This window comes from Coregonus lavaretus, assembly GCF_964263955.1.
Source record: "Coregonus lavaretus genome assembly, chromosome: 40".
Taxonomy (NCBI): Eukaryota; Metazoa; Chordata; class Actinopteri; order Salmoniformes; family Salmonidae; genus Coregonus; species Coregonus lavaretus.
This window is the reverse complement of record NC_140027.1, coordinates 1,247,117-1,274,003: the sequence shown is the minus strand read 5'-3', so window position 1 is coordinate 1,274,003 and position 26,887 is coordinate 1,247,117. Positions and strand designations below refer to the sequence as shown.

Genomic DNA, 26,887 nt, shown 5'->3' with positions numbered 1-26,887 from the left:
CTTGGTGCGGGAAGCTTGGATGGGCCGGACTGGGCTGGCGACGCGCACCACAGACTTGGTGCGGAGAGCAGGAACGGGCCGGACAGGGCTGACGAAACGCACCATAGACTTGGTGCGGAGAGCAGGCACGGGCCGTGCCGGACTGACGACGCACACCACTGGCTTGGTGCGGGAAGCTTGGATGGGCCGGACTGGGCTGGCGACGCGCACCACAGACTTGGTGCGGAGCGCAGGAACGGGCCGGGCTGGGCTGTCGACGCACACCGTAGGTTTGGTGCGGGGAGCAGGAATAGACCGGACCGTACTGGGGACACACACCACTGGCTCTACACCGGGATCTGGAACGGGCCGGACCGGACTGGCAACACACGCCAGTACCTCTCGCCGTGCCTCTACACCCTCCATCCCCTCTTCTACCAGTGGCCCCCGTAACCTGGCGGCCTCCTCTGCAACCCCGCTGGACCGCTCCATAGCGGCCTCCTGCTGCCCCGACGTCGTGAGCCCCCCCCTAAAAATTTTCTGGGGGTCTCTCCTCCCCGTGGGCCAGGCCTCCATCATTCTCGCCAGACTCTCACCCCACTGCTCCAAACTCCAACCTCTCTCCTCTTCTCTTGGCTTGGCCCAGTCGAGACTCCTACTCAACTGCTCCCAAGTCCTTCCTCTCTCTTCTTCATGCTGCTTGGTCCTGTTATGGTGGTTTCTTCTGTCACGATCGTTGGTTAGAGATGAGGACCAAGGCGCAGCGTTGAAGGTGAACATATCTTTTTATTACTGATCACACGATCAAAACAATAAACGATAACGTGACGTCTACAGTTTAACACAAACCGAAATGAACAAGAAACCACAAACACAAAGTGAAAGACAGACAGTTAAATATGGCTCCCAATCAGAGACACCCAGCTGACACTCGTTGCCTCTGATTGGGAGTCACTCAGCCCAACATAGAAAATCAAACATAGAATTACACACCCTGGCTCAACATAACATAGTCCCCAGAGCCAGGGCGTGACAGTTTTTAGCTTTCTTTAGCCGTTCCACTGCATTGTAGCATACTCTATTCTGATTTCTGTTCTTTACTTATATTTTTCTGTGAAAGTAATGCATCTGCTGCATCCAGGGGTAATGAACCTTCTTGTCAGGGAAAAAACTCATTTGAATAAATACTACAATTTAGAGTTAAATCCTTGGATGTCATGTATTTTTTTAATCGTATGTTGAATAACTTGTGGAAAATACACACTGTCATGAAACATTATGACCATCTGGTGTCACTTTACTTGGACTAAGAAAATACACTTTATGACACTGTCAAGAAGCATTATGACCATCCTGTGTCACTTTACTTGGACTAAGAAAATACACTTTATGACACTGTCATGAAGTATTATGACCATCCTGTGTCCTTTTACTTGGGCTAAGAAATACACTTTCTGACATTTTCAAGAAGCGTTTTGACCATCATAATCATATAAGCCAAATAGATCTAACGCTTACATGCCCTTATGTCAGTCATCAGTCAAAAAGAGGGTATCTTGTCCTGCTCCTGAAATCTGCTCCTGCATTCATCCCAGTCATGAGCAACAGAGCATTGGGGTAGGTACATGTCTGACGTCAATGTGTGCACAATTTATTATGGTCAATTTTAGAAAATGTAATATAACTTACTGTTTACAAGTAGGCTATGGTGTAATGGAATGGTGTGCCTTGTGTGGTAGGTTTTGTGGTTTTTGACACTCTTATGTAGATGTCATAACCAGCCACAAAATAACGCAATATGTCACAACAGGTCTAAATATATGTGCCATGATAGTGTTATGACTATATAATGACAGGCTATGACACGTTTTGTCAGCTGTTATAACATACTATGACATGGTTATGACCGAGTCATAACGTGTTATGACCCTAGGTGTCAAATAAAGTGTTACCCTTTTTTTAACAATCCAATCTGAACCTCCCTGTTTTCGCGAAAGTGTATTTCTTTCTTGATGGAAAAAGTACTTCTTGCCAAACAACTGTTTTCCATGCCTTCAAAATAGCTACTATTGAATGTTTTTGTTTATAATGGCCTTTATCTACTTCAGATTACCAGCGAGGCAGGGGGTTGCAACTGGCAATCAGTGTCCATATGAAAAGCCACTAGTGTTTTTATGGGTTCTCTATGGGGCTATCGGCAGACAATGGAGTGGTGTGGTCGGCAAGTCACATACACTTGAAGCACATTCATTATCAAGACTTAAAGTCACTATTTGAGTAGCAAAATAGTGGACAAATAGAGAGCAAAGGAATGACTCACAATGAGAGTAAAGAGGCATAGAAGGAAAGGAGAGGGATAGGGAAGGGGATGGGATGCAATAGCCCTTGTATAAATCAATACACTCAGGCCGGTTTGTTCTATTTGCGATCACTCATTAGTCTAAAAAGCCTTCTGGCTCTGTGTGCTTGGGTAGCGCTGGCATTTTATGTCCCCTAAAACTCATTGGTTGAAGTGGAAAATCTGATCTGGGGTAAGGGAGGGGAGTAGGCGAGTAAGTCTGAGTCAGATGAGTGAGCATTTTGGAGGGAACTTTGGCCAAGCTCAGATTTGGCTGAAAAATCTTGTCGCTTTAATATTTTAACAGCAAAATATGGTGCGGCTTCCTCACAATCTTACTGTATGCAAAGCTAAATAAATTAGATGAAACAGTGGTCAAATACTAATTACTGTTGTAAACACACCATGACGTGGATTCTGTTTTTCTTTTGTCGTGTTCTTGACCGCAACTATGAACTATGACGATACTGGGTTATTCTATCTTCATAACTCCTTCCATAGTGCATTATTTCCAACATTGTTGTGATAAATAGGTTATGATGATTCACCTATAACTATCATTTTATTCTCTGATGTTGTTAGATTAATTTGTATTTTAAGAATAATGACTAAAGGATTTCACCCCAAATACAGTATAAATGTGTAAACTGTGTTAGAATTATCAACCCACTAACAGAGGGGGCGGGACTAAACATTCCAGGGTGAAGGAGAAAGGTGGAAACTGTTTAAGAAAGCCTCCTAAAGGTGGGCGGAGCAAAGTGTCTTTGTGTGTCAAGAGGTATAAAACAGGAGTGTATGGGTTTTGGCGCCAGAGCTCTCCATGAATAAAAATACAGATAATTCTTGCTGGTTGTGGACCTTGAATCATTTATGATTAAAACCAGAGCCTTACAACCTCTGGTAATGATTCAAGCTTAGGTTGAATTAGAGATAGAAATTCTCTTAACAGAGTGGTCCTTTGAGCGGAGCTTAAATACGTCTTTGTCGTTCTAAGGACACCGAAAACGTGCACGGGCGGATGATTGCATCCGTGGAGAATAGTCCTGGCCTTCGACGTTAAGGTTATAAACAGGCCGGTGATTACTCTTATGAACGATAAAGACGTTAACGAGTTTGAAAAAGCATTTAAATCCAAACTGCAAGGAAAAGGTCAGTAATTTTTATTCATGGGTTTTGGTGAAATGATTTGAACTTGTATAAGAATAGTAATTATTGTGAAGGGCAGATAATAGTTACCAAAATCTCAAAGGAAGTAATAATATTACTAAACGGGGAGGGTCCGTAATTGACCCTAGGTAAATAGCTATTACCAAAATAATCTAGTCCGAAATGACACGGGGTGAATGGCCATCACCAATGTAAACTAGTTTTTATTGAGATTGTACGGGGTACAGTGTTACGATATAAACAGGGAGGGGGATGATTTTCGTCGTGTGCTATGGATACATTAAACAGGTCAAAAGTCGCGTAAACAACTGGGGATTTGCTATAACTCTGTCTGTTTCATGAAACTGGAGCAGTTACCACCTCTAGGTTACAAATAGGGTTAGCAAATGATTGTATAATGTTGTGTACGTGTGAGATTTGAGAATCCATCGGAATACGTGATAATTGTTTCTAGGAAGGAGCTAAAAATAAGTTGCGTGAGAAAAAATGGTTATCTGACTCTTTTCATGAAACCGGAGTTTTAAATAAAAAACTCTGGGTTAGGGGGTATTATTTCCTAAGAAGGAAGATTTGTAGGGAAGGTCCCCGCGCCTCCCCCATAAATGTAGGAAGGAGCAGGAGAGAGGGGGAGAGGTGAGAGACAGTACATAGTTCAGATGGTAGGAATGTCATTAAGTGTATGCTTATCAACGATATCAAGTATTTGTTTTATTGATTGGGGCCGAATCAGAGAGAACGGTTAAAGAGATTGAATAGCGAACTGAAATGGGTTAGCGGGAAAATACAAATAGTTGGTAAATTTTAGAACGATAATTTATTTTCGTTACGGGGAAGCAAGTGGCATTGGCTGTTGTGCTGGGGGAATAGCGCCAGCCTGTGGTGGGTTCTGGATTTGTTATAAAGAAACTTATATTTTAAACTAAAGTGATGGAATAGGCTACAATTATAACATTATCAGAAAAAGGGCACAATATAATTTGTAATAGTTATTACAATTATTATTGATAGTTATTACAGTTATTATCATTGATTCAGTAATGATAGAAGGATAGTAGAGGAAAGGCAAGGGATTAAATCTCATTTATGGAAATAAGAAGAGTATGAAATATTAGGGAGAAAATACCATTAACTGAGGGAACATTTGATGTAACCGTGATTGTATTGGCTAAAAACTGAAATATGACATTTACAAGGGGGACAGGAACAATAGAAGGGGAGACAGATTTTCCTATGGGGTTGAACAAATAATTGATAATGGATCATTTGAAATGACATCACATGTAGCAGATTTAGGGTAATCAATTAAATAATAATTGGATACTCGAGGAATTTTGAGTGGTTTTATGGATTAGTTATGAGGAATTAGATTGATACAAACATTATTGATGGGTTAGGACTGGGGATATATGTATCATGTTTTGTGTGTACTACCATCTTTAGATTACTGATGGTAATTGAAGGTTAACAAAATGTATAACCAGGAGAAAGAGATTATCTTATCTCATTGGAATGTTGCTAAGGGGGAGGGGGAGCAGTAGTGAAGTTAGGCAGTATTTAGGTCATAAAAGGGAGCTACCAAATTAAGTTGAGCCTGGCTATCTTTGATTGTTGTTTTTCAATTGGGTTTTTCAAATAAAAAAACTACACACCCAGCATGATGTTTATAAAGGGTTGTTATGTTGAATTTAGGGGATTTTCAGCAGTTCATGGGTGGTGTTTGCTATGCTGTGGGATGGAATGGTTTGTTGGGTGATATTTGAAACTAAATTGATGCAATGAGCTGCAGTAATCAGAGGAAGGTACAATCCAAGGCGAAACAGCTATTGCATAGATCATTGATTTAGCAATAAGATCAGGAAGATAGGGACTAGATGGGGGGGGGGAATAAATAGATGAAGAATGATGAGCTTTTTGGTGATGATGGACTGCTGTAAAGCTTGGGTACTCCATTATGTACTGCATACTGGTAAATTAAAGTGATCTTATCTATGGGAAGGCAATGGCAGCCCATGGTAAAATCATTTGGAACTCTGAGGAGGAAGAACAGTTTATGTTGTTACTCTCTTCCCAAACAGTCTTAGCTTTTTATACATATATCAGGGATGTTACCCAAATGGTAGAGAGTAAAGAGGGATATGACATTGGTCGTGATTTAAAGATGATGAGTTTTTTTTTGTGGGCTATTAGATATAACTGGGTTAATCACGAACATAGAGGTTTTTATTCTTTGTTGCTAGGCAGAAGACTTAGGTGACCTAAATATGGACTTGTCATGTCCAACAGTCAGTCTTCAGGTCAAGCCCGGGAGAGCCGGGGTAGAACAGAGTTTGAATTAAACATAAGTGTTTTTACAAGATAAGAGATTGATTGATTGGATTACTAATTGATTCTGAACTGAACGAAAGTCGAATTTAGACGCCATAAAGACAAAGGAAGTGGGAGGAGCAATAAAGAAGCAAAAGACAATCTAAAAAATGAAAGGCATGGCAATTGGTTGATAAATTACCTAAGGGATTGTTTAGGTAGGTGGTAATATTGACACATGAGCAGAACTATGTGTCAAGAGGGGGGAAGAGGCTAATTTTAGGATTAAATAATATACGAAGGAGAGGAAAAAATACTTTTTAAAAAAAACATTTTTTTAGATACAGTCTAGAAAGAGAATGCAGTCAGAAATTGTTCGATTAATCTGAACATGTGTGAAGATAGTTTATTAACCACACCCGTATGTCAGAGGTTTTGTGCCCCACAGGTGAACTAAAGGAGAAGGTGACCCACTATCTAACCAGGTGACTGGTGAGCATCCAGTCACTAGAAGGAAAACTGGAAGCAGGCCTGTTGGGAAGGGCCCTATCAGGTTATATTGGTCACCGCCTTTGCCATTAGAATATCAGAGAGAGGAACCTGGGTCCATGTTACCCACTGCAAGAAGGTAAGACCACATACAAGCACCACTTAGTACACGCAGAGTTGGAGAGAAGAACTAGACCAATAGGGTCTGGGGATCACCTCTGTCAACGAAGATCTCCTACCCCGACCTATCATCAATGTAGTGTGTTCTTAGGGTGTGAGTATGGGGTGGTACCAAGCAGAAGGACTAAAGGCAGGAGAGGGTTGGCGGTTTTTGGGAATATGGGTGACCCTGAGCTGCATCATAGTCTCGGCAATAGTCTTGGTATGTCAAGATCCACCACCACCTCGCACCAATTACGCTATGGCCTTACCATTATGAAGAAATAAAAGGGAAGCGACCCGACATACTGACCGTCAAGGACGAGTGATCTACAAAATAGGAGTCAGAGAAGGGTGGGGAGTAAGATTCAAAATTAGGATTAGGGATCTTATCAGGACGGATAAGCAAGCAACGTGGGATTATAAGATCCCATTGTATTTATGTTCAGCTCCCTCGGCGGATTGTTCCTGGGCTCAGGTATTTAGAGATACTGGGGGACGGAGATATGAGACGGGGGGAGGCTGGACGTCCAGATGGAGGATAAGAAGGTATAACGACATCCCCACGGAGATGGTAGTAACAATAGTAAAGGTCACTAAAGAGGACATGAAAATAACTTACTGGGCTTGCGCGGACGAATACGGACGGAATACTTGTCTAAGATTACATTTGATGGAGTCAAAAGATATGGAGGGCACAGGTACTGTCATTAATCCATTAATAGCAATAGACCAAGTAGATCAGTCAAGGGATGACGGAGTCAATTCGACTAACCCGTCCACTATGAAAGATTTTCTCCTCCAAGAATGGAACCAAGGGGAAGTGGAGGGGGTCCCTGATGAGAATCTCTGGTTAAAATGGATGAAATACACCGCTAGGGCCTTGGGGGAGACCAATTGTTATGCATGCTCCATTGGGCGACCGACAATGTTGACCGCCCCAATGCCAAAGGCAATGTTTCCCTGTGTATTAGACCTGGGGTCCAATCAAAAAGAGCCCAATTGCACAGGGATTGGGCTGGCAAAGTTGACTTACTCGGCCATCCCACCTAGATTCACTTTAACTCCTGGCGAATACCAGTGTTACAGACATAGAAATGGCACCCGTAACTTGGGTGATTTTGATGGCTGTAAAGAGATAATTAATGTGACTGATTTAGATAAGGAAGGGAGGGGAAAAATTAGGAACCTTACCATCCCTCTGACTGATGTGTGGTGGGCATGTACTAACAAAGGGAGCATTCGACAGACATTACCAGAAGGATGGGTGGGTACTTGTGCACCAGTATTGTTGGTCCAAACCTGTAAGAATTAGTCATCAAAGACCAGTGACAGGAAGAATAATCAGGAGGAGGAGAAATATAGGTCAGGAAGGAAATAGCCCAATTTGGATAGATGGTATAGGCATCCCCAGGGGTGTTCCAGACGAATACAAAACTATGAATCAAATATAGGAGGGTTTTACCACAACATTTTTCTGAGTGACAATAAACAAAAATGTGGATTGGATCAATTATATCTATTACAACCAACAACGATTTATTGACCAGACTAGAGATGCAGTAAAGGGCATCTCCGAGCGATTATCCGCCATCCCGCTCATAACTTAGTAGAGGTTGGTTCTAGATCAGGCAGAAAGGGCCGGTGTCTATAGAATGATAAGCCATTGTTGCACATTTATCCCTAACAACACCACACTGGATGGGACAGTCACCAGAGCTCTTACAGAATGAACTGCACTAAGTGAAGAATGAACTGAGAACTCAGAAGTTAGTACATTGTGGATAGGGTGGTTTGATGAAATATTTGGTAAATGGAAAACCATAGCAGCCACCATCTTAGGAGCGGTCAGTGTTTGTATGGGTATTCTTGTATTATGTGGTTGTTGTCTTGTTCCCTGTGTCCGAGGATTGGTGAGTCAGGCGTTGGTGAAATGCAGTATCTAAACAATGATGAGAGATGGACTGACTCCGGACTCTGACCAGGGGAATGTGAAAAACGATCCTCCAGGCTTGGTGGATGACGAGGATTTGGACCCTGAAAGACGGCAATTGGATGAAATGTTTATTAGTTCTGACGTGATCTCTGAGATTAATCATGCTTGTAAAATACATTTATCCTGAATGTGAAGACATTTAGTCAAAGGGGTGGATTGTTAGATTAATTTGTATTTTAAGAATAATGACTAAAGGATTTCACCCCAAATACAGTATAAATGTGTAAACTGTGTTAGAATTATCAACCCACTAACAGAGGGGGGCGGGACTAAACATTCCAGGGTGAAGGAGAAAGGTGGAAACTGTTTAAGAAAGCCTCCTAAAGGTGGGCGGAGCAAAGTGCCTTTGTGTGTCAAGAGGTATAAAACAGGAGTGTATGGGTTTTGGGGCCAGAGCTCTCCATGAATAAAAATACAGATAATTCTTGCTGGTTGTGGACCTTGAATCATTTATGATTAAAACCAGAGCCTTACAACCTCTGGTAATGATTCAAGCTTAGGTTGAATTAGAGATAGAAATGCTCTTAACAGATGTAAAGTACAGTTGTTACCCAGGAAAGGAAGGGGGGGTGAGAGCGAGAAAGGGATGCCCAGAAGCAGTGCACTCTCTTGGGGAAGAAAGAGGACATGTTAACCTCTTGCACCACACTGAGAGGTGCATTAACAGGTGGCGGTGAAACCAGCGGGGGGCTTCCGCGAAACATACAAAATTATATGCATTTTCCAACAATCACTTTCTGGAACCTGAGAGGGAGCCTCCGGCAATCTTCCATGTACTGCAGGGGCAGGAAAGAAGAAGCCGGAGAAACCGAAGATGGAATGACTACTGAACTCCCCATTCAAACCTCTATTAGGTGGTGGGTTGGAATCAGCTGAGGAGCAAAAGTGCAGCCCTGCCTGGCTCTCACTATTGTCAGCCATAGAGCTGTACTGTAGTACAGCAACACTGCAGCTTAATGGACCTTTAATTGCGATGTTGCTGCCCCTTCTCCTTCTAATCATCTTCACTTCATAGTGAGGAGTTGTTTACCTTGACACGATGGAATATGTTTCATCATGAAGGTGAACTGAACGCGAACCGCAGAATAATAAAAATAAATGAAGAATTATAATAACACTTTGTATGGTGGTGGTTGCACAATATCTAGGCTATGAACCCTATGTCAACTCTAGCAGTACATGGATGAGTAGGCCTTACTATGATTTCCTTTCAGAGAAAGGTTGAAAGGGATGGTTTGATAGGATTAAACTGCATATGGAGGATCATATGACACATGAACTAGTGTTCATAAACTCAATAGAGACCTGAGACCCATATCCTGTATAATGTATCTACTGTAGGTCCTAAAAGGTTGTAAAACTAAACTTTCTGTATGAAAAGAGGAACTGTAATGCTCTATTGAGGCTAGCAATTAATAGCTGAGTGTGCCCCCTCAGTTCAACACAATTCAATTGGCTGGTGCTATACTATACTGCCATGTACATAGTATGAGGCTCCCAGGCTCCCAGGTAACAAAGTGCACTTTATCCCTCACAAAGCCTCACCCTGACCTCTATCACAGTAGCTCCCTCCACTGGCTCTCAGCCTAGCTCGCATAAGTCACCTCTCATGTCAAATCCACTGTGGAGTTGGTGAAGACACAGAGAGACCACAACTCTCACACTATAGGCCTAAACCTCCAAACGAACTATGCATGTGTTATTCAGTGCTAGCTCTCCTCCGTAGATACTAACCACATCCACCACCAATGGCTAAGATCTCCTTCATTCCAGGCTAATTCCGAAGAACGCATTTAATCAATCCAACTTCTGAAAATAAGTAATTAGTGGTCATCAAGCTACCTCAAGAGGGGAAGAAGAAGCCGAGCCTCTCACACCTGTGTGATAACGAATCACAGGACAGCCCGAGGGCCAACGCTGAAGTGTCTGAGATAGAAAGATACGAGAGAGAGGGAGAAAAAGAGAGAAGGAAGGAAAAGGAAGGAATTCCCACTTACTTGGAGCAGAGCCTTCTTAATGACTCTCCCCACATCCTGTCTCCACTCGGGGACGTCAGGGTTGAACTCGTCCAGATTAGGGGAGAAAGATAAAAGCAGAGATTTGAAGAACTCTGTCAGAGAGAGAGAACCAAGGGAGAAACAGAAACAGACCGTTAATTCAGATCCTGAACTAGGTGCACTATTCTCAAGGTATCCTCCTCATTCCACACTGTTACTTGTTCTGATTGTGTCCCTCCTCTAACTGTCTTCAGATGGGTGGGAAAGCTGACAGAGATGTTGGTGTGTGTGTGCGTATGCGTGTGCTCATGGTTTGACAAGGGGAGATGATTGCTCGCACAACTGATTTCTTAGATAATTGGGGAAATGTCCTCATCGCATATATCCTGACATGTTCAAATGTAAAGTACCCTCAAACATTGCATACCAAGTGAGATGCCTGCTAGATGTGCTAATTAGCATTACATCAAGTAGAATAATTTAATTAGGGAGATCTGAGAGAGAGAGAGAGAGAGAGAGAGAGAGAGAGAGGTAGTACTGATCCTTACCTTGGACTGCTATTGTCTTGGTGTCTTGCAGTATGGCGTTTGCTGAAGACACTTGGACCGTAACAGTGTTCATTCCCTCGCTGGTGAAGGTGTACGAGATGCTCCCGTCTAAGCTGATTACCGGCTGGAGGAAGAGGGAACATGGACAAAACGGATGATCACACTTTGATCCAGACATAATCCCTTAACCTAAAACATTTACCTAAGACCCCGGTACATGAAAGAAACCCATTTCAGATGATAACAACTTCTCCTTGAACTTCTCACTTAGAGTAGTCGGAACTTCTGACTTGAGTAGTTAGAGTAGTCAAAATTCTGACTTGAGTAAAACCCTACAAAAAACATCCTCCCCATAAGACCTAGAAACAATGCACCTAAGGTAATAACTTATGACATACTAACAAGACGTCTGAACAAAATACAAGATCAGAGACTGCTCCGCCTCTATCACAGCCACCTTCCATCATAGAAGAGGTCAATGTACCTAATACCATAGACATCATGTATACATTTACATTACATTTTAGTCATTTAGCAGACGCTCTTATCCAGAGCGACTTACAGAAGCAATTAGGGTTAAGTGCCTTGCTCAAGGGCACATCGACAGATTTTTCACCTATGACCCCATATATACATCAGTGGAGGCTTCTGAAAGGAGGACAGCTCATAGTAATGGCTGAAGTTGAATGGAACTGGAATGGAAACCATGTCTTTGATGTGTTCGATGCTGTTCCATTTATTCCGTTCCAGCCATTACAATAAGCCTGTCATCCGATTTAGTTAAAGTGACACCCCTTTTGAATAGTGTCAGATTACCTCTACTAATGTTGGACAGTTGGTACCCCACATACAGTATACTGTATACTATACACAACATCAGAAGAGGATCTGTGTCTGCACAATGTGGTCTCACTACTGGAGTCCCACAGGGCTCGGTTCTAGGCCCTCTTCTCTGTACACCAAGTGTTTTAAGTCCAGTTTACCTCAGTGCTGTTCCCCAGCCACCAGAAGTAGGTAAGGGTCCTGGAGTGGATTGGCCAGACCACTGCTGTTAGGTTTACTTCCTTGTTCTTGATGGCCACAAACGGAGCTAACAGCTGGACATGTTCCACAGGACCTGATACAAACACAGAGGATGATTCAGACTCAGTATTGGATGATTCAAACCCAGTATTGGATGATTCAGACTCAGTATTGGATGATTCAGACTCCGTGTTGGATGATTCAGACTCAGTATATGATTGTAATTACATGGATATTGTTTCAGACCACCTACTTTACAATATGAAAAGCACTCGCACATCGAAATATTATTTTTCGTTTATTTTTAGTTTAAATATGAAAAGCACTGGCACATCCGAAGATTATTTTTACAGGTGCGTGGGAAATAGAAATAGAAACCTTCTTAAATTAAGAATTAGAGAAAAGATAATCCCTCACACTGCGCTTGCCAGTATCACTTATCATTATCACTGGGGTAGTGTGTGGGATCTTCTTTTCAAAAAGGGAAGTTGAATGAAATCTTACTCAACAAATGTCATAACTGTCATAATGTTTTATAGTTTTGATGGAATTTAATTGAACAAGATTTATTCTAGTCTTAAAACACGTTGGCGTTATCATGTTTTTGTCGTGATACCTTGTGAGTAATACTGTGGTCTGCCATGCTGAGACCGTAATGGAAGCTGACGTGGGTGTACGTGGCAATACCGTCATCTAAGCGGTGAGGTTTCCTATAGCGGAGAGATATTACACAGTATTTTCACGGTAAAATTCCAGCTGACAGTGGTGTGACTCTGCACTCTGGCGTGTACGTCTCCGCCTGGGCTTCTGTTAACTCTTATCCTCTTTAACTGAGACTAATCTTTATCCTTATACTTGCTTTCAAACGCATGCAGTGTATGTGTGTGTGTTTGTGTGTGTGTAAAGTGTGTGACAGAAAGAGAGAAAGTGTAAAATTGTCCCTTTTAAGTGTGTGTCTATGCGGATGTACGTGTGTGTTGTGTGTGTGTTTGTGTGTGTGTGATGTGTGTGTGTGATGTGTGTGACAGAGAGAGAAAGTGTATCTGTGTGTGTGTCCCTTTTAAGTGTGTCTATGCGGTTGTGTGTGTTGTGTGTGTTGTGTGTGTGATGTGAGTCATTTGGACAGGCTACCTAAACTGTGTTTGGTGTTAAAAATAGTCCAATTGGAAATCTGTGGTGGCATCGTGCTTGGCTAAAAGCATCACCTGCACTCTCTCTCCCCTGTAAATGACCTCAAAATGTACCAAACCATGGAGAGAAAAACACCATCAGAATCAATGCCATCAAAAATATCAAAGCACACTGATTGAAAGTGTCGTAGAGACCAGAGACAACATTTAAATGGCACCTTCACATATTGACGAAAGCCTCAATGTTCAAATCAAGAGACGAGGGGGCAATTCAAACACTGCACCGCAAAGAGCTGGATAATTCTTGATGCCTTTTAGACATAAGTATGTTATATTTGTCACCATTTTTTACTTGACATTTGGCTTGTTCATTACAAGATGAGAAGAGCAAGAGAGCATCAATGTGCTGTACTACGTGCAAAGCATTCTGGTACTTTGCCTATAACTGGCTCCATTGTACACTGCTCCATAATTAGGAAGATGGTTATTTACAGAGAAATATGAGGCGGAGATATTCAATTATGATCATTGAGAACCACAGCACAGTTGTTTTCCATCCTTTCCCTCCAATCAGGGACTGATTCAGACCTGGGTCACCAGGTGAGCGACCACTCCGGCCAATCAATGGCCGACATAACAGTAACTGACCAATTATCTAACAGGTACAGCACAAACTAAAACCAGAAGTACTTCAGTCCTCGATGGCGGGAATTGAATAGCCATGAGACAATAGATAAATGTATAGAGGTGACGTACATGTAACATGGAGGTACAAGGTTGTGGTATCAAATCCCAGGCTGTTCTCTGCCAAGGCTGAGACACGGAATATCCCAGCCGTCTTGTAAACGTGTCTGATCCCCTCTTCGATCCAGCTCAGGTTGGAGTAGGAGACTGCCGTCCCATCTCCGAAATCCAGTTGGATGTTGGTTCTCATTGAGTCACCCTGGAAAGCAAGTAAAGTCTCAAGTAAGGACTACAGATGAAGAAAGAAAGAAAGAAAGAAAGAAAGAAAGAAAGAAAGAAAGAAAGAAAGAAAGAAAGAAAGAAAGAAAGAAAGAAAGAAAGAAAGAAAGAAAGAAAGAAAGAAAGAAAGAGAGAAAGAAAGAAAGAAAGACAGAGAGAAAGACAGAAAGAAAGAAAGACAGAAAGAAAGAAAGACAGACAGACACAAAGAAAGAAAGACAGACAGACACAAAGACAAAGAAAGACAGAAAGAAAGAAAGACAGACAGACAGACAGACAGACAGACAGACAGACAGACAGACAGACAGACAGACAGACAGACAGACAGACAGACAGACAGACAGACAGACAGACAGACAGACAGACAGACAGACAGACAGACAGACAGACAGACAGACAGACAGAAAGAAAGAAAGAGTCCCAAATATCATTATTATTTAAAAACACACAATTCCATTGTATTTGAGAGCCCAGCCAGATGCTTGTACTTGTGTTTATTCTAGACTTAAATACATATTTTTGTTGAAATGGGGTTCAATACAATGCCCCAAAACCACAGTACCACTCAGTAATCAGCACTCAGCATGCATGGGCACAGGCAGGGCATCATTCTTTTGTTTTTGTCAAAATTCCAACAGCTGGTGTTGTGACACCTCTACATTAGCGTGCATCCTGAGTCTGACATGTTATATAACACCACTGGGAGTGTCTGGCTCCTGTGGTGTGTGTGTGTGTGTGTGATGGAGAGAGAGAAACACAGGGAGGTCGCATCATTTTCTGCCCCACCGTGAGAGCAGTGTGTTTGCCTGTTACTGCTAATGAGGTGTGTGTGTGTGTGTGTGTGTCTCTCTCTCTCTTTGTGTGTGTGTGTGTGTGTGTGTGAGAGAGAGAGAGCAAATGTGTGTGAGAGACCCTCCCTGCTCTGCCACTACAGTATCTGCAGCAAGTCTACTCAGGGGGGTTACATCTGGCACTTCCCTAGGATCAACACAGACACACAGACCACACGTGTTGTCGGTGGATCTAGCTGCCGCTGCGACCAAACCCTCCCACTTATCCGGCCCGTACCCTGAGAGCAAGGGCAACTAACTCCCAGCCTCCCCGCAGCACATTGTAACGCAATGCAATTGGGATCTTTATTTGTAACACTGCATTATTATGAGGGGGCTCCGGTTCAGCAACAAACACAACAATAGCAAAATGCAAAACCCATCATTCTCTCTCTCTCTCTCTCTCTCTCTCTCTCTCTCTCTCTCTCTCTCTCTCTCTCTCTCTCTCTCTCTCTCTCTCTCTCTCCTTTTCAAGCACAGCAGAGTGTGAAAACACGGCAGGGTTGGCTGTGTGTGGGAGAAGGCTTCTGGGGGTATATTTCACACCATTGTACCCAGAAAATGATAAACTATGAATAAGCAGAATAAAGAAAGGTAGAATAGAATGGAGGAAAAGGGATAACAGTGGCGGCTATTGTGTGGAACTGTAATGGCCCACAATCCTTTGCCAAAATGGCACTCAGAATGACACTTAGGTCTTTGGTGGCGTTGACGTCATTCAGGCTTTTGTCAGTGTCCGTTGTTGACACTCTCTGGACACTTCTAGTTCTCTATCGAGGTGTCCTGGGATCACTAGCTAATCTGCATGAGACTGATGCTGGACTGCTGGCTAAATGTCAAGCTTTGTGTCCGTGGCTCCGTGTGTGACTCAGAGGCCAACAAATCCAAAATGCATAATAGGGTAAGTGTCATGGTCTGGACAGCAGTGCTGGTTGACAATAAGGGGTTTTGTTAGTTCAGATCCAGGCACAGTAGGACTGTGTACAGGACTCTTGTTCAGGTGAATGTCAACACACGAAGGATGGTGTAAACGGTGTGACATCAGTGCTATCGTGCTGACTGTGTGTCATACCTGGGTTCAAATAGTTATAGCTTTCTTTCAAATGGTTTGAGCGTTTGCCTGGAGAGCTAGATGGAAGGATTTGCACTTTTGGGGATATTCCATTGGTTCTGGTTGGTGTACACATGACATGCTATAAGAGAGCTAATGTACAGTAAATCTGGTTGGTGTACACATGACATGCTATAAGGTAGCTAATGTACAGTAAATCTGGTTGGTGTACACATGACATGCTATAAGGTAGCTAATGTACAGTCAATCTGGTTGGTGTACACATTACATGCTATAAGAGAGCTAATGTACAGTAAATCTGGTTGGTGTACACATTACATGCTATAAGGTAGCTAATGTACTGTAAATCTGGTTGGTGTACACATTACATGCTATAAGGTCACTTTGTGATAATGAAATGTTGACGTGTGACACTACAGATCCTATCCCTCTCTCATAACGTCCCTCTTTCTTCCACCTCTCTCTCTCCTTTTTTTAACGTTTTCTGAACACATTAAATATTTAGGCCCATTTGCTCTCCCCAAGAAATACTGCCATCTTGGGCTTCATGAATATAAATTAAAGTCTGAATTCAACGGGAGCGAAGGATTTTCCAAATGCATAAGACCCAACGCCATGAGGATTCCTCACCTCCATTAGTCTCCTGTGATAGTTATTTTTAATTATTTTGAGACTGAAATGATTATATAATACATTTCACAAACGTTTTGACCACATGGCATATGTCTCTCTTATCAGAGGATGCCACTCTTAATGGAAGAAATAGATCCTAATTTCCTTAACTCATCACACTGAAATATGACAGCTGGGCCCGGGAGAGACCTCGTGGGAGAGACACTTCTTAGCTGCAGTACAGGGGAGGAGAGCACTGCAGCACAGAGCAGAGCGCTACCACACTTATTCCACATGAATTTAAGGTGAGGTGGTTTCAAAGTGTCTACGGAGTAAGGGGAGCGAGGCAAGGCCCTGGCCCTAGAAGGAGGCTACTCGGTGTCTATCACTCTATAACAGGGTCTCCAGGGTGCATCTCTATCCAAGGTCTTTAGCACTTACTCTGTCTCTGGGCTTGGGGCTCAGTGCCTGTAGCTGTGTGTGGGTAATATTGTGTTAAACTTTCAGCAGTTGGTGTATATGGGATGACATAACAGGGAAATAATTTCAGGCGTATGCCTGGAGAAACATCCATGTTGAACGTATGGGAAACACATCAATATTTCACTCAGTAACATAGGTCTACATTGAGTGAGTTGTGCACCACATGCTAGTACTACTTTTACAACCATGCATAACACATCGATTTTTCATTCCATGGCTTAAGGTAAAAATCAATGCAACTCATAACAGGGCTGTATACAAAGGCGTCCATTTGGGCTCCTAGGCCCAGAACAGTGATATACAAAAAGCAGGCCATTTTGGCTCGAGGCCCAGCCCTACCTCATCCAGATGCACCAGGAATGTGACGTTGGTGCCCAGGTCGGCGGTAAGCTTGCCCTCTCTGGTGGAGAGAGAAAGGCCTTTTGGAGCCCTGTTGGGACACATCTGCTTCCTTGGTGTGTACATGTCCTTGACTCCCTTGATGCAGTTGTTGGACACCACTTTTCGGTACCTTAGGAAGATTCCATATGAATGAGTTAGTACATGTTTAGTGTGGTTTACTGAGGTTATGGCTTCATGACGCTACTTGTTAACAAGGCTAAGGTATTGGTCACGTTCATCAATGAAGCTTGACAAGAAATCGCGGAAATTTGATTTTTAACCTCAAAGTGACAGAGCAAGTGAACAAGACTTGCTATTCTTTGACTAAATTTTAAAATGTTTAGTAACTACTAAACAAAACAGTAGTTATTGGTCACATTGACAAAACTCCAAAATGCTTAGTGACTCCTAGACAAAACTTGACTTTTAACCTTAGGGAAGCGAATGCATAAATTAAGGATGTACCGTTCTCCTCAGACCTCAGCCATCCTGAGGCATCCTAATCTGTGTCCTAGGACTCCTGACAGTGCTGTGTAGCTCTCAGCAGTACACTATGTCACTCAGTATAGATCTACTGTCTGGTGAATGACTCAGGCCTAAATATCCAATATCACTATTCACACTAGGAGCCGTGCCAGTGGGTGTGACACCCTGACAGTGTTTCATTACAGTGGGAAGATGACTTCTCTTTTGAAATGTTTGATACCTATTCAGGCTTTTTAACATGGACCATATTATGATGAACATAATGCTTTACAAAATGAAATGGAAAACATAAAAAAAACGGAAACATATTTTACCTTTCATTGAGCAGAAATATACAGAAGGGTTGCCTTCACTTAGAATAGAAAACATAGAAACGCTACAAAATAGTGCCCATATGTGCAACTCACCCTGTGCTGTTGAGGTAGTTCTGTCCTTGGCTGCAGTTCCTTGATACAACTGCTGGGTTGAACCAGAACGATGGTAGACAGTTCCCTTCTCTACGCCGTTCATAGCCATAATCACTATAACAAATCACAAACAGTATCTGATCAATATCAACATTTTACCCCTTCCTATATGTAAAAATCTACCTCAATTCCCTTGTTCCCCTGCACATCAACTCGGTACTGGTACCCCGCGTATATAGCCATTGTAAGTTATCGTTACTCATTGTGTATTTATTATTATTTTTCTAGATTTTTCTCTCTGCATTGTTGGAAAGGGCCCGTAAGTAAGCATTTCACTGTTAGTCTACATCTGCTGTTTACGAAGCATGTGATTAATACAAGTTGATATGATTTTGATCCAAAGGACATACAGTATTACTGTGTTATATGTTACAGCTTCTCTCTCCTATCCCCTCAGCACAATACATATAATAGCTATTTTTTTGCATTGCAATGCATCATTCAGCTGGTAGAGCATGGCGCTTGTAAGGCCAAGGTAGTGGGTTTGATCCCCGGAACCACCCATACACAAAAATGTATGCACACATGACTATAAGTCACTTTGGATAAAAGCGTCTGCTAAATGGCATTTTATTATTATTATATATTGATTGGGCTGCAATTGACAAATGCTCCAGATCAGCAGAACTAGGAAGACTGAGCCCTGGGGGACAGGCAACACAGGTTGACGTTAGCTACCTCCCAATCACAAAGTGATTTACATCGGGCAAAGCAGGTTAGGCAAGTGCCCATTCTAATAATGACGCTGTCATTGATTTATCAATTAATTACCTAGCCAGAACTAACAAAGAAGCAACAAAGTCTGAGGTCCCTCTAGGACTCCCTATGGCCTGGTCTGGCCTCAGTGTGATTAGGAACCTCCCCCAATTTATTGACAGGCTGTCAAGTGAAGTTATGGTGTTATGGTTGGTGGGGATAATAGTTATAAGGGACCAAGTGAGTCCAATGAGCGTACAGTGTCCAGTTAAGGACATTACAGCACCACATAATAACAGCTTTGGTAATACTTTGATTCCATTTCTTTCCAGTAAGTCAAACAAAAGTATGGTGTCCAGTTTAATAGATTATAGTAATGCAGACTCCCATGGTGTTTTGGTTACATATTAATACTAATCTCTCCTCACTTATTATTAATATAATATATGAAATGTTATAACTATGTATATACACTGAACAAAAATATAAACACAACATGAAAAGTGTTGGTCCCATGTTTCATGAGCTGAAATAAAAGATACCAGAAATGTTCCATATGCACAAAGAAATGATTTCACTCAAATTGTGTGCACACATTTGTTTACATCCCTGTTAGTGAGAATTTCTCCTTTGCCAAGGTAATCCATCCACCTGACAGGTGTGGCATATCAAGAAGCTGATTAAACAGCATGATAATTACACATGTGCACCCTGTGATGTGGACAATAAAAGGCCACTCTAAAATGTGCAGTTTTGTCACACAACACAATGCCACAGATGTCTCAAGATTTGAGGGAGCATGCAATTGGTATGCTGACTGCAGGAATGTCAACCAGAGCTGTTGCCAGAGAATTGAATGTTCATTTCTCTACCATAAGCCACCTCCAACTTCATTTTAGAGAATTTGGCAGGACATCCAACTGGCCTCACAACCAAAGACCACTTGTATGTCATTGTGTGGGCAAGAGGTTTGCTGATGTCAACGTTGTGAACAGAGTGCCCCATGGTGGGTGTGGGGTTATGGTATGGGCAGGCATAAGCTACAGACAACGAACACAAGTGCATTTTATCGATGGCAATTTGAATGCACAGAAATACTGTGACACGATCCTGAGGCCCATTGTGAGGGCCATTTTTCTTTAAGGTATCTGTGACCAACAGATGCATATCTGTATTCCCAGTCAAGTGAAATCCATAGATTAGGGCCTAATTTATTTATTTCAATTGACTGATTTCCTCATATGAACTGTAACTTAGTAAAAACGTAGAAATTGTTGCATGTTGCATTTATATTTTTGTTCAGTATGTAACCTCTGATTTCAGTCTAGTCACTGTCCCCCTTTGGAATCCATCCCTGGACCTTCTGTTCACAGCACAACAGAACAACAGGCCAGTGCATTGTCACCCTTTTACGCAATACGCAATCAGTAAACTCTTGCATTTCCAGGCAAGATTTTATTCCCCCAGTAGCTCAGTTGGCAGAGCATGGCGTTTGCAACGCCAGGGTTGTGGGTTTGATTCCCACGGGGGGCCAGTACGAAAAATGTATGCACTAACTAACTGTAAGTCGCTCTGGATAAGAGCGTCTGCTAAATGACTAAAAAGTGTAAACATTTCAGACCTTGACTTTTGTGTACATTTAAAAGTTGTATTGTTATTCACTCTGAACGTTGAAGTTTCTCAAAGAGATTGTTTATTTTATTTTTGCATTTCACTGTCTCTATCACCAGCTGCTGAGCTAGAGAGCTAGAGAGAGAGAGTGAGAGAGAGAGAGAGAGAGAGAGAGAGAGAGAGAGAGAGAGAGAGAGAGGGGAGAGAGAGAGAGAGAGATGAGAGAGAGAGAGAGAGAGAGAGAGAGAGAGATAGAGAGAGAGAGAGGGGGACTGAGAGAGAGAGAGAGAGAGAGAGATGAGAGAGAGAGGAGAGAGAGAGGAGACGATGAGAGAGAGAGAGAGAGAGAGAGAGAGATAGAGAGAGAGAGAGAGAGAGAGAGAGAGAGGAGAGAGAGAGAGAGAGAGAGACATGCCATGTGGTCAGGAAGTTTGTGAAATGCTACCATATAATAATTTCAGTCCCAAAATAATTAAAAACAACTATCACAGGAGACTAATGGATTCTAATTAAAACTCATACAGTCTGACTTGACACTGCTGGCATTTATATAAAAATGTATCATTGCTTTTCTCTTCCCTGCCTTTAGAAGATAAAAAAACAACAACAACCTAGCAGTCCTATCAACACCCCTCTCATCTTCTCTACGTTATTATAAACATAGCAAAATGAGCTAAAGCAGAGAGACAGACGTTAGGAGCAAATTGCGTAAGAATGATCCCCCAACATATCTGATAATTGGAGCACTGACACCGAAAATGAACCAAATGAATGGGATCCTGAAATAGTGTATTGAATCCAAAATTGGCTATAATGGGACAACATACACAAAACATCATACACAATGACACTCTCTTTTATGGACAATGAATGCTGAACTTCTGTTTATCTACTCATGTTTAGATTAGAAGAAAAAAAACGTTGTGATAAAAGATGTGCTAGAACATGTGTTCATGTGTTCTATTATACTGCAATTGTGAGTTATTATACTAGTATACTATAATTACCATTCAAAGTCGTGGGCCCGACAGATACACGACTCAGCAGAGAGGACTTTGGCATGGTCTTTTCCCAGCATGCAATAGTTTCCTGGTCTGCGTTTCATATAGATCTGTTTCTGGCCCATCACACACGGCTCTCCCTGTGAAACACATACATGATATTAATCCATATAGTACATACACATGGGATTACAGTATGTCATTTTCAAATGTCAAATTTAACATAGAACAGCTCAAACCACTCTTATGTTAACCTATTGAGCTTATTGTAACTACCCAAACACTGTAAGTACACTGCATCTACCATGTTAAATCATTGTTACCCAGAGCAAAATGGGGAGGGTCATGCTTTTTCAATTTCAGTCAGGGGGAGGGATTAGTATTGTTTTATTTAGTCCAGGGGAGGGTCAGGTAATTTGTAATCGATGAAATGTCATATTGCTCAGGGTTGGAGAATTAGTTGCTTATTATAGTATCTCGATGTGTGCCGATGACGCCCCTCATCCCTGATTCTCTGCTGGGTGCGCAATATCAAGTGTGCCTAGTGTGGTCTCAATAAAATTATCCATAGCCTAAACTATATGCTCTAGCACTAGGCTACATGAAGAGCATGCAAGGAGAAGCACAGGGCAAAGTTATATTTCTAAGAAAATGTACTTCCTTCCTGAGTTTTTGCGCTGCTGGGATGGTGTATATAAAACTAGGTTACACTGCATTACACACTGCAATGGATAGGCGTTCACCAATCATGAGTCCCGGCCTGCCCTGCTCTTGCTGATGTAAACCATTTAGTGCTGCCTAACAAATAACTGTAACCAATGGCTGTGCTGTGTACGATGGCACTTTAGGAGGCGAGTCAAAGGCTTCTTCTGGATTATTATTATTATTTTAATTTTTTATGCAATATCTGTGCACAAAATCTAGGCCTACTGATGTCCTGTTCAGTTTGAGAGGGAGAGAGCAAAGATGAAAAGGAGGACTGGAGGTAAGTTTGCTACTGATATAATTTATTTTATTAAAAGCAATATGTTTCGTTGCCCACAGTGAAGCTTTTTATTGACCTCACAATAAGCCATATTTGAAAAATGTACATAACTTACATTACTATGAAGCAGCAGCAGTTTAATTTGGCTTTAGGCTACTAACAACAATAGGGCTTTGTGTTGGAGACTAGTTCTTCCTATTCAAGAAATATGAGGTAGGCCTACCTGTTTGACAGATTCAATTATAGTCTACTATCCATAGATTTTGTCAGCCAATTCCTTCAGTCACCATGCACTCCTTAAATATTTCTGTGTCAGTGAAGTTAAAACCAGGGCTTGAATTGAGGCAATATGTGAGGGTATTGTGGCTTTTGTTAAAGAAAATGGCTAAAAGCATAGGCCTACCCCTTTATCAGCTTGTTATTTTTTGGAAAGAAATTAAATGAACCTGATTATATAAAGTGATCTATATTGACATTTTAGTCCGCAATGCATTACGCTACAAACAAGCTGTAAAATGCCGGGTAAAGACGTGACTCTGATGCATTCGGGATATCTTTGGTTCGTCTCTATGAAATTCAGAGGCTGTGCTAAAACCTTCTATAGCCAAGGAGGAAAATGTTTTACTTTGTTTGAGAAGTAATGTGTGATTCTGTCACTATCAATTGATGTTCGACAATTCAACAGGTTATTAAACAACATAATTACTCTAAATCAGTCAGGAGCATGGCAGGTAGCCAAAGAAGGAACGACAATTAATGATTATATTATTAATATTTCCAGGCTATAGCCCGCCATTTAAGAAATCAATTGTGAAACATATGTGATACGCTACAGGCTGGCAGGAGAGCTCTGCATTTCAACAACACATCAACAACAGCACTTCAACAACGTGCTTACAAATTTCACATTTATATGATTTTGTATTTTTTTAAACTTAGAATTAAATAGAAACATGAGTTTGGCCAGTCTTTGGTTTGAGGATCAGCTATGCATGCCTAGTATGTTAATTTAGCATAGCAGATGCTCTTATATTCCCATGCCCAATCACAGTCAACACAAATCTATTTTGTAACAACAATATCATGGAATAAAATAGAAAAGTATATTTTCCCAAATGAAAAAAAGTTACAAGTGCATTTAGGCCTACGTGATGATATGGGGCTGCTGTGTTAATCAACAAATGGCAAATTAATTGATGAACAGATACTTCAGTGTCACGGTCGTCTATGTCGTCCAAGTATGACCAAGGCGCAACGTGTCCAAGAAACATGACTTTATTTAGCAAAGTAACCAAAATCCAAAACAAAAGACGACTCAATGAAGTCCACGGTACACAGACCAAAAGGAACAAAAACCCACAACTCCCACAAGAAAACATACAGATTAAATATGGCTCCCAATCAGAGATAACGAGCCGACAGCTGACACTCGTTACCTCCGATTGGGAGTCATAGACCAAACCTAGACATGAACCCAACAGAAAGGCAAACCTAGAAATACACACAACAGAACTACCAACATAGAAATACACCCCAAATAATGAAAATGAACAACCCTGGCTCAACAATATCAAAGTCCATGGAGCCAGAGTGTCACAGTACCCCCCCCTAAAGGTGCGAACTCCGGGCGCACCAACATAAGGACTAGGGGAGGGTCTGGGTGGGCGTCTGTCCACGGTGGCGGCTCTGGCCCCGGTCGTGATCCCCACCCCACCACAGTCACAACCTGCTTCAGTAGCCTCCTCCCAATGACCACCCTCCAACTAACCCCACCTGGACTAAGGGGCAACACCGGACTAAGGGGCAGCACCGGACTAAGGGGCAGCACCGGGATAAGGGGCAGCACCGGGCTAAGGGGCAGCACCGGACTAAGGGGCAGCACCGGGCTAAGGGACAGCACCGGGCTAAGGGACAGTACCTGACTAAGGGGCAGCACCGGACTGAGGGGCAGCTCCGGACTGAATGGCGGATCCTGGCTGGCTGGCTCTGGCGGATCCTGGCTGGCTGGCGGATCCGGGCTGGACGGCTCTGGCGGATCCTGGCTGGACGGCTCTGGCGGATCCTGGCTGGACGGCTCTGGCGGATCCTGGCTGGACGGCTCATGGCTGGCTGACGGATCTGGCTGCTCATGGCTGGCTGACGGATCTGGCTGCTCATGGCTGGCTGACGGATCTGGCTGCTCATGGCTGGCGGAAGGCTCAGGCTGATCCTGTCTGGCGGACGGCTCTGGCTGATCCTGTCTGGCGGAAGGCTCTGGCTGATCCTGTCTGGCGGACGGCTCTGGCTGATCCTGTCTGGCGGAAGGCTCTGGCTGATCCTGTCTGGCGGAAGGCTCTGGCTGATCCTGTCTGGCGGAAGGCTCTGGCTGATCCTGTCTGGCGGAAGGCTCTGGCTGCTCCTGTCTGGCGAAAGGCTCTAGCGGCTCCTGTCTGGCGGAAGGCTCTAGCGGCTCCGGTCTGGCGGACGGCTCTGAAGGCTCATGGCAGACGGGCGGCTTTGCAGGCTCAGTACAGACGGGCGGCTTATGCAACGCTTGGCAGACGGGCAGTTCAGGCGCCATAGGGCAGACGGGCAGTTCAGGCGCCGTTGGGCAGACGGGCAGTTCAGGCGCCGTTGGGCAGACGGGCAGTTCAGACGGCGTTGGGCAGACGGACAGTTCAGGCGCCGTTGGGCAGACGGGCAGTTCAGACGGCGTTGGGCAGACGGACAGTTCAGGCCCCGTTGGGCAGACGGCAGACTCTGGCCGTCTGAGGCGCACCGTAGGCCTGGTGCGTGGTGCCGGAACTGGAGGTACCGGGCTGAGGACACGCATCTCAGGGCTAGTGCGGGGAGAAGCAACAGGGCATGCTTGGCCCTGGGGACGCACCGTAGGCCTGATGCGTGGTGCCGGAACTGGAGGTACCGGGCTGAGGACCCGCATCTCAGGGCTAGTGCGGGGAGAAGCAACAGGGCATGCTGGACCCTGGGAACGCACATAAGGGCTAGTGCGGAGAGCCGGAACAGGGCATGCTGGACCCTGGGGACTCACATTAAGCCTAGTGCGGAGAGCCGGAACAGGGCATGCTGGACCCTGGGCACGCACATAAGGGCTAGTGCGGAGAGCAGCAACAGGCCGGGTCGGGCTGGCGACGCGCACCGTAGGCTTCGTACGAGGCTCAGGAACAGGCCGGGCTGGGCTGGCGACGCGCACCGTACACTTGGTGCGGGTGGCAGGAACAGGCCGAACCGGGCTGGCGACGCGCACCGTACACTTAGTGCGAGGGGCCGGAACAGGCCGTACCGTACTGGGAACACACACTACTGGCTGTACCTCGGGATTAGGAACGGGCCGGACCGGACTGGTTACACACCCCAGTACCTCTCGCCGTGCCTCTACACCTTCCTTCCCTGCTTTTCCCAGTAGCCCCCTTAACCTGGTAGCCTCCTGAATCCGTCCCTTCTCTGCCTCCGTCAGCCCCCTTAACCTGGTAGCCTTCTGAATCTGCCTTGTGGCAGCCTCCTGCTGCTCAGTCGCCCAAGCCATGTGCCCCCCCCCAAAAACTTTTTGGGGTTGCCTCTCGTCCTTCCAACGATGATGGCCCTGCTGACGTCGTTGCTCCTCTCTCGCCAGGGCCTTGATCTTCCCCCAAGGTCCCTTGCCCCCGAGCATGTCCTCCCAGGACCACGATTTGCCCACCTGGGCCATCGCCAGCCTCTCGATTTCCTTACCAGGCGCTTCCTCCCATGTCCAGCTGTCTTGCTCCTGGACACGCTGCTTGGTCCTTCTATGGTGGGTTTTTCTGTCACGGTCGTCTATGTCGTCCAAGTATGACCAAGGCGCAACGTGTCCAAGAAACATGACTTTATTTAGCAAAGTAACCAAAATCCAAAACAAAAGACGACTCAATGAAGTCCACGGTACACAGACCAAAAGGAACAAAAACCCACAACTCCCACAAGAAAACATACAGATTAAATATGGCTCCCAATCAGAGATAACGAGCCGACAGCTGACACTCGTTACCTCCGATTGGGAGTCATAGACCAAACCTAGACATGAACCCAACAGAAAGGCAAACCTAGAAATACACACAACAGAACTACCAACATAGAAATACACCCCAAATAATGAAAATGAACAACCCTGGCTCAACAATATCAAAGTCCATGGAGCCAGAGTGTCACATTCAG

The 26,887-nt window shown here is 43.6% G+C and overlaps 1 protein-coding gene across 1 annotated transcript in view; it reads right to left on the bottom strand.

The window, feature by feature from the left end:
- Positions 1-26,887, bottom strand: part of LOC311113577 (VPS10 domain-containing receptor SorCS3-like) — a gene marked incomplete at both ends in the record, with an annotated part of 211,996 nt that overhangs the window by 10,997 nt on the left and 174,112 nt on the right. The window contains 7 exons of the mRNA XM_084156824.1: positions 10,430-10,542; positions 10,978-11,101; positions 11,961-12,094; positions 13,887-14,073; positions 17,430-17,601; positions 18,365-18,478; positions 21,739-21,872. Of these exons, the coding sequence (XP_084012950.1) occupies positions 10,430-10,542; positions 10,978-11,101; positions 11,961-12,094; positions 13,887-14,073; positions 17,430-17,601; positions 18,365-18,478; positions 21,739-21,872 (978 nt within the window). The remainder of the gene's footprint in view (positions 1-10,429; positions 10,543-10,977; positions 11,102-11,960; positions 12,095-13,886; positions 14,074-17,429; positions 17,602-18,364; positions 18,479-21,738; positions 21,873-26,887) is intronic.